Source organism: Anopheles aquasalis, chromosome 3, assembly GCF_943734665.1.
Source record: "Anopheles aquasalis chromosome 3, idAnoAquaMG_Q_19, whole genome shotgun sequence".
Classification (NCBI taxonomy): domain Eukaryota; kingdom Metazoa; phylum Arthropoda; class Insecta; order Diptera; family Culicidae; genus Anopheles; species Anopheles aquasalis.
Window position 1 is genome coordinate 22304096 of NC_064878.1, and position 12962 is coordinate 22317057.

Below are 12962 nucleotides of genomic sequence, written 5' to 3' on the forward strand. Positions count from 1 at the left end.
GGTGCAATGTAAGTGAACTCCTTTTTGTTTTTGCTTCCAAGAGTTAATTGAAATGAATTCCAAAGGCTTGGCAAAGATGGTTTACAACATGAACGGCAAGCTTCATGTTTTGAATTGCTATTCTTTGTCTTCGTTTGTCTCGAGATTGGCTAGTAGGATTTTATGTATTGCTTCCGCCACTATGGAATTCAATATGGAACAATTGTTAAAGGATGAATCGATTGTTTGATGCACTATTTGACTATGTTGTTCACGTATTCCGTAATACTACTAATCTGTGTGCATGTGTAATGTGTTCTAAAGTTCAGTACCCTAATCGTATCAATTTGAGACTGTTACCATTTATTTTTGCAACGCTTCACATGTATACATACACCCTTTTTATAGTAAATTCTGCTTGCTGCTGAACTGTCTAAAACAAGGTATTAATTGGGGCAAAAGAAAATGCGTATGAAATCAGACTTCAAAATTCAGCTTGTTTAACGCTTCTAAGAAGAGAGAGCTTGTGCAAATAAAAGTGCTGAAATGGTTCCACCTACAAGTGGAAGTGGAGTGTGTAAATAATGGAAGTAATGCGTTAGTTTAAGAACTGTAATCTCTCACTCGCTAGTCTATGCATTTTGGAATATCGCGCGCTAAGTCGCTAGTGATGGAATGCGCAGAGAATAATGCCAACAAGAAAACCATAACAAAGAATTCAGCAGAGCATGGCCGCGCGATGCCCATTAAAGCCAATACCAAAACTCACTTATTTCTATGTCTACACCGAGTGTTGGCACTAGCAAGAAAGGGAGAAACCGCAAACAAGGATAACGATTTCAAACTCAAAACATCCATTCCGACATTACTACTTGCGCGGAAGCGCGGTTAGTATGCAGCATAATCAAAAAAACATGTAAAATCTAATCGCATCAAACAGGGAATAATTGATTGTGACAACCACAAAACCCCAACTACTACTACTACTACTACTACTAACGTCTACCACCTAAACCAACGCCCCATAGAGAGGAGACTGAAAGCAGTCTCCAATCCAACTACTAAAAAACTTTTGCCGATCGTGAACAGGATCGAGATGAGATAGCTTCCCTTTTCATCCCATAATCCTCAATTTTTGTAGAACGCTGATTGACCATTTTACTCGTGAATAAAACATATTTATCAACCATGAATGCTAATATATGGAATGGCTATATTGCTGCTTAGTTGATTAACCTAGACTAACATCAATTAATATCCATCTCGTTTATTTTTATGATCATTAATATACTTTTCAGGTGATATAAACAACGAGTGATCACCATCTGCCACAGATCCTCCAGCTCGTGCGATTCAGTACCGAGTGCATTCGAACCGATCCGATCCGGCACCGTCTTTGTTAAAGAATTCCCCAACCATCTTGGTCTTAGTTTATGGTTTTTTCCATGTCGACTGCAAACTGGTAATTCCCTAGAAATCCGAAACTCGTCTTCGAATGCAGATGTTCCGCGGTGGCTGCCGGTCAATGCCATGGGATCTTCACCGTGGGCTAGGTCAAGATCATCGACCGCAATGCCACGGTGTCCGTCGTGCTACCCTTCTGTTAATGATCGAAAGAAAGAATGAGAGAAAAAGACGGGGAAAGAGCCGCTACATCTGAAGTTATGCTGATGAACTATCGAGGGGACAGTTTCCGTTTGATTCGCAATCCTCGGTCGCTGGTCTGCCAGACGGGCATACTAATCAACCTCCCGGTTGACCGAAATTCAGATCCTGCTTGGTATGGAAATGTGTTTTGCAGCCATTTTATGATTGTTTTCTCCTATTAAAACTCGCAGCCTGCGCTGCATATGGAACATATCGAGTGAAGCTTTCAAAAGTCGTAAGAACGAAGGAGGTTCCATCGAACTCTTGGATTGGCGAATCACTTCCTACTGAAGGTACATTCCATTTTACGTACATTTTAATCCGAAAAACAAACGACTTGCGAATCAAATGATTCGCCATTATATACGCACTTCCCAAACCTTGGTTTTACGTTGCAGGATGACATCACGTCAACTGGATGCTAATGGTTGCTGATCGCGAAACCGAACGAAACGAATGAATCTGATCCCCCTCCCATCTTCTATCGAGGATCGCCGCTTTGCAGAGAGTGAATCAAAGCGAAGGGTAGCAAACGAAAGAACGAACGAGAGGTTTGTCGCCTTCCGAGTGCTCCATTCGAATCCAGTCATCAAGATCATCGCATGCAAAGCGGTCGTCGGTGAACACGCATCAGCAGTTCAGTGTCTTGTGTTTGTGCTCCTTCTTGTCGTTCCTCTTTGCCTCGGTAAAACGTTTCTAATCGACGGATCGGAAAGTGGAAAGCGGAAAATGGTGTCTCAACGTACGCTGATGGCCGGTGGCTGGCTGGTGGGCATCGTAGCACTTGCCATGCTATCCCACGTTGGCGCTGATGTGTCCCATATTGGTGAGTAGTAATCTCAATAGTGTAGGAACTGCTCCATTCTCCATGAGGGCTGTGCCTTGTGCTGCATGCTATTCGCAAGGGGTTTTAGAAGGAGGAAACGTTATCGCCTGCACTTGCCAAGCGTGTACATTTGTCTATAATGAATGTTATGCTAATAGCAATGCAACACACCAACCTAGCGAGATTAACAGTGATTCCCCCCTCGATTGGTCGCCTGAGGGGTTAGATCACAAATGTCATGATAACGTTGGTTTACGGGAGGTAGCTGTGGTGTAGAATCAGCAACAAAAAGTAACACTTTTCCCACCACCATCAAGAGTGTCATCACGCAGGCCAGTTTAATGATTTATTTGCGTCACGACACACCGAGGTGCGGTGTACTGTGGGCTCAGTGCAATGTTTATCCGGGATTGACGCTGTAGACCGAGTCTTTGCCTTAATTCCATTGTCCAATTATGGCCTCATGATGTCACAGATGATGGTGGCTGGTAGTTGAGCAGAGTGGAGTTCTTGGTTTAGATGTTCGAGTCCTTGTTCCTTGTTTCTATTCGCAAATGGAATGGCGTTCCAAGGGTAATATTCTATAATTGTTTTACAATATTTATCAATCGTTTGCTTGAAATTGATCGCTCATAAGGAGAAGGTTAATGAGCTTAAATATTAATTATTTGTTTTTCATATGGAGCTCATTGCCATACCGCTGATCTAACGTTGATATTTGATATTGGATCTCATGTTTCGATATTTGGACTCCATGCCCGCTTGCTAGCCTTTATTTTTTCATTGTGTTGGCTTAACCTTCGGCCATTATTGCCTGTAGGTATAGCTAGAAGATAGTTATCTTTAAAAGAGTCTATTATTTCACTTCTCGAATCGATTTCGATTTGATCTTAAGTAAGTTGTCCCTCATTCCAAAAAAGACAAAGCGTTTGCGATGCTGTTGCAACATGGAATTCACTTCCAACGCTTCCTTGTTTTGGACTTTTGTTTGACCAAATGTACACAAGCAATGATGTTTGTTCAACAGAACCCTTATAAGGCAACCGGTTAAATGTCTTACTTTACGTCTACAAACCTCATCCATAACAGAGCTGTCCATCTGATCCATTTCCAGGCCCAGATCTGATGTTTGGACTGATAGGTCTGCTCACGATGTTTTGGACTGATAGCTGTTTAGTGCAGACATGGCCGCAGGCCTAACAAAAAAAACTAACAAAAAAACCTATCAAGTCCTGTCGCGTGCAACCGGTTTATTAGAAGGTGCCAGGAGGAATCCCTCCACTTCACTCCTCCTCCTCCTGGTCCTCACTCATATGTTTTCACCTTTTTGTGCAATTTACCAAAGCACGGGACCGGATATTCTGTTCTTTAATCCACTCGGTGAGTGAGTGACTCAGATCTCGAAGAAGATGGAATCAGGAACCGGCTCCGGGTCGCTTGGTACTTGGTTTGGACCATCTGCAAACTTGCTCTACCACGGCCGTACACCCCACGATCGGCCTTGATCTGCGATCGCGATCGCGACACACGACGGTGAACCGGTTCCGGTATTCGGTGTGTGCGGCGCTTGATGGAATTGCAAGCGCCCACCATTCCGTCACAATGTATAAGGAGACGGAAAAAGAGGAGGCTGGAGTTGTTTTGGGTTTTTGTTGCCTTTTTTTTTGGTGATCTGCACGCGTGCCTCTTGGTCTGCGATCTGTTTTTTTTGTTTGGTTTTTGGTTTGGAGATCGTGCTCCATGTTCTAGAGTCCGGTTCAGCGGACACCAGCCACTTTGATTGCCCCGTTTCATAACGGGACGGTTTTTAAGTCACAGCCACGGCTGACGTCTTGCGTTGCCACGCGTGTCGCAATCAATGATTAATCGGTTTTTGCGATGGCATCGAAGGTGGTTTTTGGTGCGTCTCGTGCGTCCGTCCACAGAAGGGGTCAGGGATGTTTGCCTTAGCAAAAGTGTGCCCTCGCGGGGTTAAGTCTTCGCTGTTGAGCGGCGGCTCGTCCTTAGCCTCATTCGTTGGAGAAGATGAAAGTCGTACTGCAACAAACAGCGCGAAAAAGAGACTCGTCTTTATCATGATCTTTTTGTACACAATAAACAGTAAAGTTTCTTGTAAACAACAGTTCCCTGGAACATAAATTAGAGCATAGGAGTGCAGTAAAACATAGTAATCAACCAGAAAACGAAGGTGATTAATTATCAATCTTATCGCCATTGAATCGGCGCGTTGTAGAGCTGTGGTTAGTTGTGGAATGATGCATCCATCATCAGCAGACCATCGGAGCAATGGGCACGTAATGATGGGCTCCCCTGCGAAAGACTTTACACATAAATAAAGCATTCTCGGCGTTCGATTACAGCCCCGCAGCAAAGTTGACTGATTGATTGATTCAATAGTGCGCGCTCTTCCAAGCGGCTCATAATCAATGGCGTGCGATACAGGAGCCCGTATCCTAGAGAGGCCCGGCGTAACCCGGCAATCTATCAACTGCGATCAAAGCCACCTCGGACTCGCACTTCGATTGCCCTGAAGGTGGGGGCTCAAACCACACATATTGTCTATAATAGAACTCGCGGCGCGGTGATGGTGCGGGTCTAGAACCGATGGGTCACGAACTTCCGGGACTTGCGGCCCTTTGCTGCCAAGGCGCAACGGGACACAATACTGGCTACTGGCATCATCAACGGTGGCTACGAGACAGGTGAAAGGCAGGTTTTGAAAGAATGGTGCTCGTTCTCACCGCACCGAGGGTTTATCAATCATGCTTTATCTTCTCCGGGTGCTGCTTCGAGGCGTTCATATGCGAGAACTGATGAGTGTTCCATTGAAGATTTATTCAATGCATTCTGGTTTATCAATGTAATCAATGCTAACGTTAACGACCAGGTTGTGAAGACGCTTAGAACATTCTACTTAGCTTCTTCAGTTGCAGTCTGTGAAAGATAAGGTAAGGTGAGGCGTTAAACATGGATTCAATCGTCCATTGAAATGTTGGTAAGAAGAACCGTGGCTTTAACGAAGCACAATATCTTATCTTAACCCACAATTCGAAGTTGATTGATTTAAATGTTCCAATGTTTGCTGAGATATCTCAAAAAAGAGCAACAAATCATTCGCATCCGTCCAGTGGCTACTACGATACTTATACTATTTACTTATCGTATTTAACATATACCATGATGGTCATTGCAACGCGACAAACTTGTATTGAAACCTTGAGAACTACTTCCATAAAATACTAGGATGGGGCTTCCCTACATTGTACTATGAATCTAATGTACTTACTTATGGATTTTTCGATTTGTGAATCAAAGTGCTTCATTTTAAAGCAAGCTACACACGCGGTATATTATTGATCAACAAATTCTAGGTTACTTTGATTTAGTTAGCGTATTTTCAAAAACATAAAAATATACTGTAGAGACCGATAAATCGAAGTACCCTGTATTATTGTTGAGCAACAATGTATCATGTGTGTAGTTCGCTTAACTTTTAGAAAAAAAATATCTAAATGTCATACTATGAACTTTATCTTCCCTTTATCTCCGTGCTTTGCAGTTGGCCAGGAAAATCCCGTCACGGACGCGTGCCTTTCCTGTATCTGCGAAGCGTCCAGCGGTTGCGATGCATCGGTGCGCTGCGCTGGTGACGTTTGTGGGATGTTCCGCATCACCTGGGCCTACTGGTCCGATGCGGGCAAACCCGTCCAGTCCGGTGATTCTCCCGACTCACAGAACGGTAAGTTACCTTCCGGTGGGACCTTGCCCTCATGCGTGGAAACTACACGAATCTAATCGTGTGTTGTTCGATTTCCTTCGCCTTAGCGTACGCCAACTGTACCAACGAACCGTACTGTGCCGCTCGGACCGTGCAGGGTTACATGAGGAAGTTCGGACAGGTAAGAGGCCATCGAGCGAACCAAAAACCTCGTCTTAGTAGTAAAGTATGGACTGTACTAACTTCATGCTCTTCTCTTCCTTTAATCCACCAATCAAGGACTGCAATGGTGACGGCGTGATTGATTGTTTCGATCACGCGATCATTCACAAGCTCGGTGGTTACAACTGCAAGAACCAGGTGCCGATCGTGTACCAGTCCAAGATCGATGAGTGCATCCAGCGGAAGGCCATTGAGTACGGTGCCAATCAACCGCAGCAGTAGGAGCTGCTAGAGATCGTGATGGCCGAATCATTTCTATCTAATTTATATTAATTTAAGTAAAATCACAGCATTGTGTCTCTCTTTGTCGCTAAATTTGTCTCTCTCTATTTGTCTGTCTCAGTCACATTTTTGGAGTACAATAAAAACCGATCGACATCGATCCTGTGGGAGATCACTCGAAGCTACTTACGCGTTCTCAGTCGTATCAGTTCACAGAAAGAAGAGTCTTTGGGACACATAGCAACCTATTAAAAGTACTCACAACCATCTAACAAAACAAAAAAAAGAGTGTCTTGATGTTTGTTTGGCTTTAACATATCTCTTTATTTCAAAAGCTATATTTTAAGTAGTGTTGTCATCGGGAAGATTATGTTCGTTTTCTCCACCACACCATCGTCCATCCATCCATCCACTGCGGGGCTGACACTTATTTTAAAAACTTAATCCTTATCAGTTTTAAAAACAATATTGCTCGACCTCCGGCTAGTGACGCCAGTCACACCCGCATGCACACCCACGACACACGGAACACGAAGCCGGTTGATACGGCTTGTGGATCTGGCTTACATACTTTGCTCCGGAGAGAGAGAGCGAGAGAGAAGAACTTTGCTTTAGAACCACTTTCCATCACTTCCTTCAGCTCTATAACCGCGTCTTACAGACACTTTTTTTCTTATCTGCCTAGAAACAACAATCACCAACAACATGAACATATGTATGCAATCTCTTACTCTCTCTCTCGTTTTCTCTCTATGTCTGTCCCTTTTACGTCGCTTCCTCTTGATAGCAAATCGTTAAAAATTATAGCCTCATTCGATTTCTTCGGTAGTGAAGGTAGCTTTTGTTTCTCTAAAACTGGAGAGCTTCATTGCTTTACTACGCGAGAAGTGGGAGATAATGGTGAGGTTGGTGGTGGGGGCGAGGGTTCTATATACATTTTCTAACACTTAGCTTAACATGTGGGAGTTGCGGTTTTAACTCATCCCATCTTCCCATCTTCATTCATTCGCAACTGAGGGTAATTCTGCAAAATACTGCAAATTGTATTAGATCCGGTGTCTTCTAGAGTTCTTGAATCGGAAGCCACAGCCATTGATGTAAATTGATTTTTGTACGGAATAAACACGAAACTGAAACAGAAAGTAACTAAACAGAATCGTGAAACCATTAAGGGATAATCAGCAGAACGAGAGATAAGAAAAGTTGCTGAAACCTTTGCTGTGCGAGCAGAAAAGTGTAGAAAAGGAGAAGTGAACGAAATTCTAGTGCCCTTCTCAGCTTATAGCTAGGTCCACCTGAAGGCTGCTGATCGTACTCCATGAAATCGGGTCTGTTAATAGCCCTCCTGAATTGACCAAAAACTCACGATGATGATGATGATGATGGGGTTGATGAGAATGATAATGATGATACGACATCATGATGCACGACACCAAGTAACATATTGAGCTGTGTGAACCGCGCGAGAGGGTCCGCTGGTTCACGCTGAAACACTCTCTGGTTGAAAATCGACTTACATTAACCTGTGGGGAACACCATTTTGTCTGTTTCGTTTTGTTTTGTTTTTTTGCTTTTGCGCTTATGTGTTTTCGTTTCACTGTCATTTTCGTTTTAGAATTCATTTGGCATCTGGATAAAAGAACTGCTTGTTTCATGTTGGGACAGTGGACCCACTAGAACTTACTTTTTGTGTGTCTTTCCTTTTTCTGCTCTGGATTTCTGCCTGCGGGTTTTTTGTTACCGTTATGGTTTCCTTTAAACGTCGTATCGCTCGCGCGAAACGGTGTTTGCATATTTACAGGTTATCATGTTTATTGCTCTTATTTATCTTGATTTCTTTCGATTTCTTTTCTGTTTCTTTTTTTTTATATGACAATGACACACGGCACAAGGCCCTAGCGCACACTACAAAACACTTACGCTACCGACGGGTTTTTGGTTTAGTAATCAGGCTCACTACCGAGAGTTTTTCGTTCATTTTTCCTTCTCCTTAAGAGGTGTTTGTTTTAGTTATTATTCATTGCGATTTGCTTTGAACTCCATCTGCTGCACTACACGTGTGTGTTCTCTAGTTGCTTTGCAAAATGTATGCTTTAAGAGTTTCGTTTTTTTTAATCTTTTTCTTACTTACTGTGAAATGTGTTTTTGAAACGTTCTTTTATCTGGTTTTGCTACCAACTTTTAAGTTTAATTTGGTTATGCTTTTTTTGTATTTGATTTCCCATCAATCGCTTTTGAGTGTCTCTCCGTATCTCTCTCTCTCTCTCTCTCTCTCTCTCTCTCTCTCTCTCTCTCTCTGTGTTTTCAGTAAACAGCCTTGAAGGTACGTGGCTTCTGCACGGCCCACCCTACCTATCACAGTGAGCTTTTGTCGCTTTCCCCCGATTTCGATCTTACTTTGCTTACTGATTATGTTTTGAAGACGAAGCGCCTTCACAGCGCCTTTCATGTCGCTTTATCGCTTTATTGGAAAACGAAAGAATCTAGGGAAGCATTGCATTCGTATCGAGGGGTGGCATCACATCTTGCATCGTGTCGAGTGGAAGGCGCGCAATGGAATTTTCGGATGTGAATTCTACGCGCGAGAGAGTCACCGGGGTGGGTTGGAGGCTCGTGATGACTCACTACTCTAGGAAGATAAAATCAGTGGCTGTGATACTACTCCGTCGGTTTTTTTTGTACAAAAATGGAGGTTTTTTTTAGAAAAAAATGTGCTAAAATTCAACCTTCGTCCTTCGGCTTCGGTTGCATTCTGTTGTTGGCCACTAGAAAAACGGGAGGAATGCGATGATACTTGATGATGGTGATGATGGTGATGACGCTTGCTGCTGGCACCTGAATGCACAACGGTTCCGGATTGCACCGGAATTCGCGGCGCGGCCTTTAGGAACATAAACGTTACACAGATTGTGGCCACTAGTGGGTGCTGCTACTGTCGTTGTTCGTTGCTGCTCGTTACGTCAACTGTCAGCTCGAGGCATGGCTGACTAGACCGAACACTACTTGCTAGGAGAAGAAGAAGAGGCGGGTGCGCACCTTGCAAGAAGGCCGTACACGAGTGGGATGATTGCGATATGTTTCTTTGGGGTAACCCTCTTCATCCTCTTCTTCACCGCCATCGTTGGTTCGCTTCAGGCCCAGCAACTGGTCGAATGAAGGACGAACATAACATCATGCTCATGAATCAATATGATCCATCGCTGAAATCGCCGTTCGGCGGTCTGGAAGAAATCAATCCTGCTAACTAACACCCCCGTTCGACTTTCTGTGTGTCCCTAACCTTAAAGGGGACTCTGTTTTGCGATTCCTGGCCACAACAGTTGCGAACTTCTACTGTGCTTGTGCTTCCTCTGACTGTGGAGCGTGGAACCGGAAGCTGCTATGCTGTTCGCGATCCAGGCGTGCCAGGTGGTGTGGCCGCTAGTGATGCCACAGTTACTTGATGCCACTGCTGCTGCCTCCTTCGTGCGCGAGCAGAGCCTCCTTTGCTTCCTTTTTGCCCCGTTTTTTCTCCTCTTTGGCCAGCATTTTCGCCAGCTTTTCCTCCTCCTTGGCGATCCGTTTCTCTTCCTGTCGAGAAAAAGCGAGAGAGAGAAGACATTAAGAACGAGTGTTGAGCATTTTCAAAGATAACTCACCTTCCTGGCCTCCTTTTCCGCCTTCTGCTTCGCTTTCTCTTCCTTTTTCTTCTTCTCGATCGTTTCGTTCTTCTTATTGTCGTACTTTTCGTCCTGTTTGGCGGTTGTTCCGCTAGTGCCGGCAGGTGACGGTGCCCTGGTACCACCAGGACCTTTACCACCACCACCCACGGAACGCCCACAGAGCCCCGATGGACCGGCGACGGCAGCGCCTGTTCCGATGCCGCTGGTCGAGGCGGAAGCGGACAGCACCCGGGCCTTCGGAGTGGCCGTCGCATTGACGGCGGCCGTCATGAGGGAGGTCGTGACCGGTTTGCCCGTCGCCATGTTCGTCTTGTTAATCGGCGACTTGGAGGCCACCGGGACAATCTTGGCCGAGTTGAGCCCGAGTTTGTTCGGACCGAGGTGCGCCGGTTTAGCGGGGCCAATTTTTTCCACCGTCATCAGTGGTATCGATTCCACCGGTTGGCCGGCTGGTTTTCCTGGTTGCGTGTAGTATCTGTGGGGAAGCCAGAGGTTAGAGGATAGAAAATACTTACGAAGGTTCAGGAAAAACGGTAGACCGAGGAAAACCCGTGCGATGAATGCACGCAGCTAAAAATTGCATACATTGAGGCGAATTAAACTCGTAGACGCTCCGAGCGAGCAGAATGTCGGTCAACATCGACGTGTGGCCGTTTGTTAACTCAAACAGCTGGCTCTTGCTGAGCAAACTTTACCCTTTTTTCCGGTTCCACACTGGGCACACGGTGCACTTGGCCCACTGCCAGAGCACGAACTTTTTTCGCAGAAGGAGGAAGAGGGATTTAATGAAAAATGTAAGCCAGCCCCGGCCAAACGTCGTTCCCAATCCCTTTACTTTTGGAGCGAAAAAGGACCTTCCAGAGAGAGAGAGAGAGAGGACTCGTGGAGTGCACATGTCTATTCCTCGGTACGGCCTGTACTTGCCAAAAATCGGGAGGAGGCGGGGGCTCAACATAAAGCAAAAGGCGTTTGTTTCGTCGGAGAGATACCAACTCCACCACCACGACCACTTTGTAGCCGTTGGCCTCGTGCCAAAGTTGCACGATTCGCGTGACGTTCGCTGTAAGGCGCGTTGCATAATTTGCTTTTGGGCTATGTTGCAAGGATTTCCGCGCGAATGCCAGGCCTCCCGTGGATACTTACTTGAACCTCGCACCCGGATTGGCCGGTGACGGTGTCCTGTGGCGTGTGGGGCTTTTGAACTCGATGATCGGCGGTAACCGATTTGGCATCTCGGGAAGGCGGCTCTGGAAAAAAGCGAAAATAGGACGCGTGAGCTTCACATAATGATTGGAGGGGGGACCAGCGATCTCCTACCTTCATGTAGTATTGTCCCTTTTTGTGGTAGTGCTGGTAGGCAGGATTACGCGGGATCGCACCAAGACATCCGCTGGTACTGCAGCTGGCACTGCATCCACCGGTCGCTCCTCCCGCAACATGCTTATGGTGGTGAGGGTGGTGCTGATGCATCCCATTGTGCTGCACCAACAGCGAACCCGTCTCCGAACCGGTGCTGACCGTCGAGGACCCATTGGAAGACATACCGGACGTGGCGGACGTGCCAGAACAGCTGGACATGTTCGAGATGCCCGACACGCACGACGAACCCGAACTCATCGAGTACAGGCTAGCGGACTGGGTGACCCGGGCATCAACACTGTACGAACTGGCCGACCCCGGTACGCTCCAGCTTTTGCTGCCCATCGAGTAGCTACTGGCGGAACCCTGCAACCGCCAGGACGTCGATCCGGACGTGAGACGATTGATGCGCGCTCTGCAAAAGGAAGGGCAATATTTTTTGTTTAGCGGCAATTGGATGAAAGTGAGGTTAGAGGGAAAGTCGTGCTCACCGGCAAATAACACATCGCAGCGGTAGTAGGCGCTGCGCCACTGCACTCTGGATCGTCTTGACGAAGCATCGGCGACAGACGACTCGGTGACCGCAGGGCGATGTCTGCATCGTGGCCCGCGCATTGATGCAGATGACGCATTCGTCCTCCTGCGAGGTCGGCGGTTCCAGTTCACTTTCTTCCAGCTTGCATAACAGCTTCTCCTGTGGAATGATAGTAGAGCAGAAGGAGAAGATAATGGAAGAGTGGATAATCGATTGAATTGCTTCCTTTTTCACCACTCGCTCTACCAGACCTCAAAAATTGATAAAACGCCCACTAGATTATCTTGGGAAATGAAGTACTTCCGGGCCAGTGTCGGCCATTTGATCTATTCCTCCATAAATTGCCAGTTCAATTGGCCCCCTGCCAGGTTCTCAGGTACGCCTTAGAAGAAACGTTGAGGTTATGGTCAATGCCATGACCCAAGAAGCATTTTCAGGATCGATTTGAATGTCGAGACCTCAACCTCAGGGGAAGAAGGAGCAGCGCCGACCGGACAAAGCCAATTGATTCTTCTTTCTCCCCTAATGACTAATTATGATCTCACACCCCTCCCCAGGACTCCAGTTCCGTTCCGACACGAAATCACTTCCGCCACCGGTGCCACAAAGGGTGCCTTTGCACTTGCACCTGGGCATGCTCGAGGAAACCACCAAATGGCAGGCATTTCATGTAAGGTCACGTGAGCGGAAGGTTATGAGCATTCGCCGGCCAGTCGACCAGCCGACCAGCCGGCCAGCCAGCCAGACGACCAGCAGAAGCCAGGAAGCGATTATTATTGCATTTGCCGTCTG

General features: G+C 46.2%; 3 protein-coding genes across 7 annotated transcripts in view; 2 read left to right on the forward strand and 1 right to left on the reverse strand.

The window, feature by feature from the left end:
- The window catches only part of LOC126577381 (uncharacterized), a 78560-nt gene extending 77378 nt beyond the window's left edge, over positions 1 to 1182 (forward strand). For all 5 annotated transcript variants that reach the window (XM_050238955.1, XM_050238951.1, XM_050238954.1 and 2 more), the window contains exon 14: positions 1 to 1182. This exon is cut by the window's left edge and continues 2071 nt beyond it. The gene's annotated coding sequence lies outside the window, so the exon portion shown is untranslated.
- A 1025-nt stretch (positions 1183 to 2207) lies between these two features.
- On the forward strand, positions 2208 to 6799 carry LOC126577418 (lysozyme-like). Its single transcript, XM_050239034.1, has 4 exons — positions 2208 to 2452; positions 6012 to 6191; positions 6278 to 6351; positions 6450 to 6799. Exons 1-4 carry the CDS (start codon positions 2356 to 2358, stop codon positions 6612 to 6614), a joined length of 516 nt encoding a protein of 171 aa, XP_050094991.1. The 5' UTR covers positions 2208 to 2355; the 3' UTR covers positions 6615 to 6799.
- Positions 6800 to 9126: 2327 nt separating this feature from the next.
- The window catches only part of LOC126577401 (uncharacterized), a 36261-nt gene continuing 32425 nt past the window's right edge, over positions 9127 to 12962 (reverse strand). Inside the window, exons 2-6 of the mRNA XM_050239006.1 lie at positions 12127 to 12329; positions 11594 to 12050; positions 11420 to 11523; positions 10253 to 10751; positions 9127 to 10184 (exon numbers count right to left, since the gene is read on the reverse strand). Of these exons, the coding sequence (XP_050094963.1) occupies positions 10050 to 10184; positions 10253 to 10751; positions 11420 to 11523; positions 11594 to 12050; positions 12127 to 12329 (1398 nt within the window). The 3' untranslated portion in view covers positions 9127 to 10049. The remainder of the gene's footprint in view (positions 10185 to 10252; positions 10752 to 11419; positions 11524 to 11593; positions 12051 to 12126; positions 12330 to 12962) is intronic.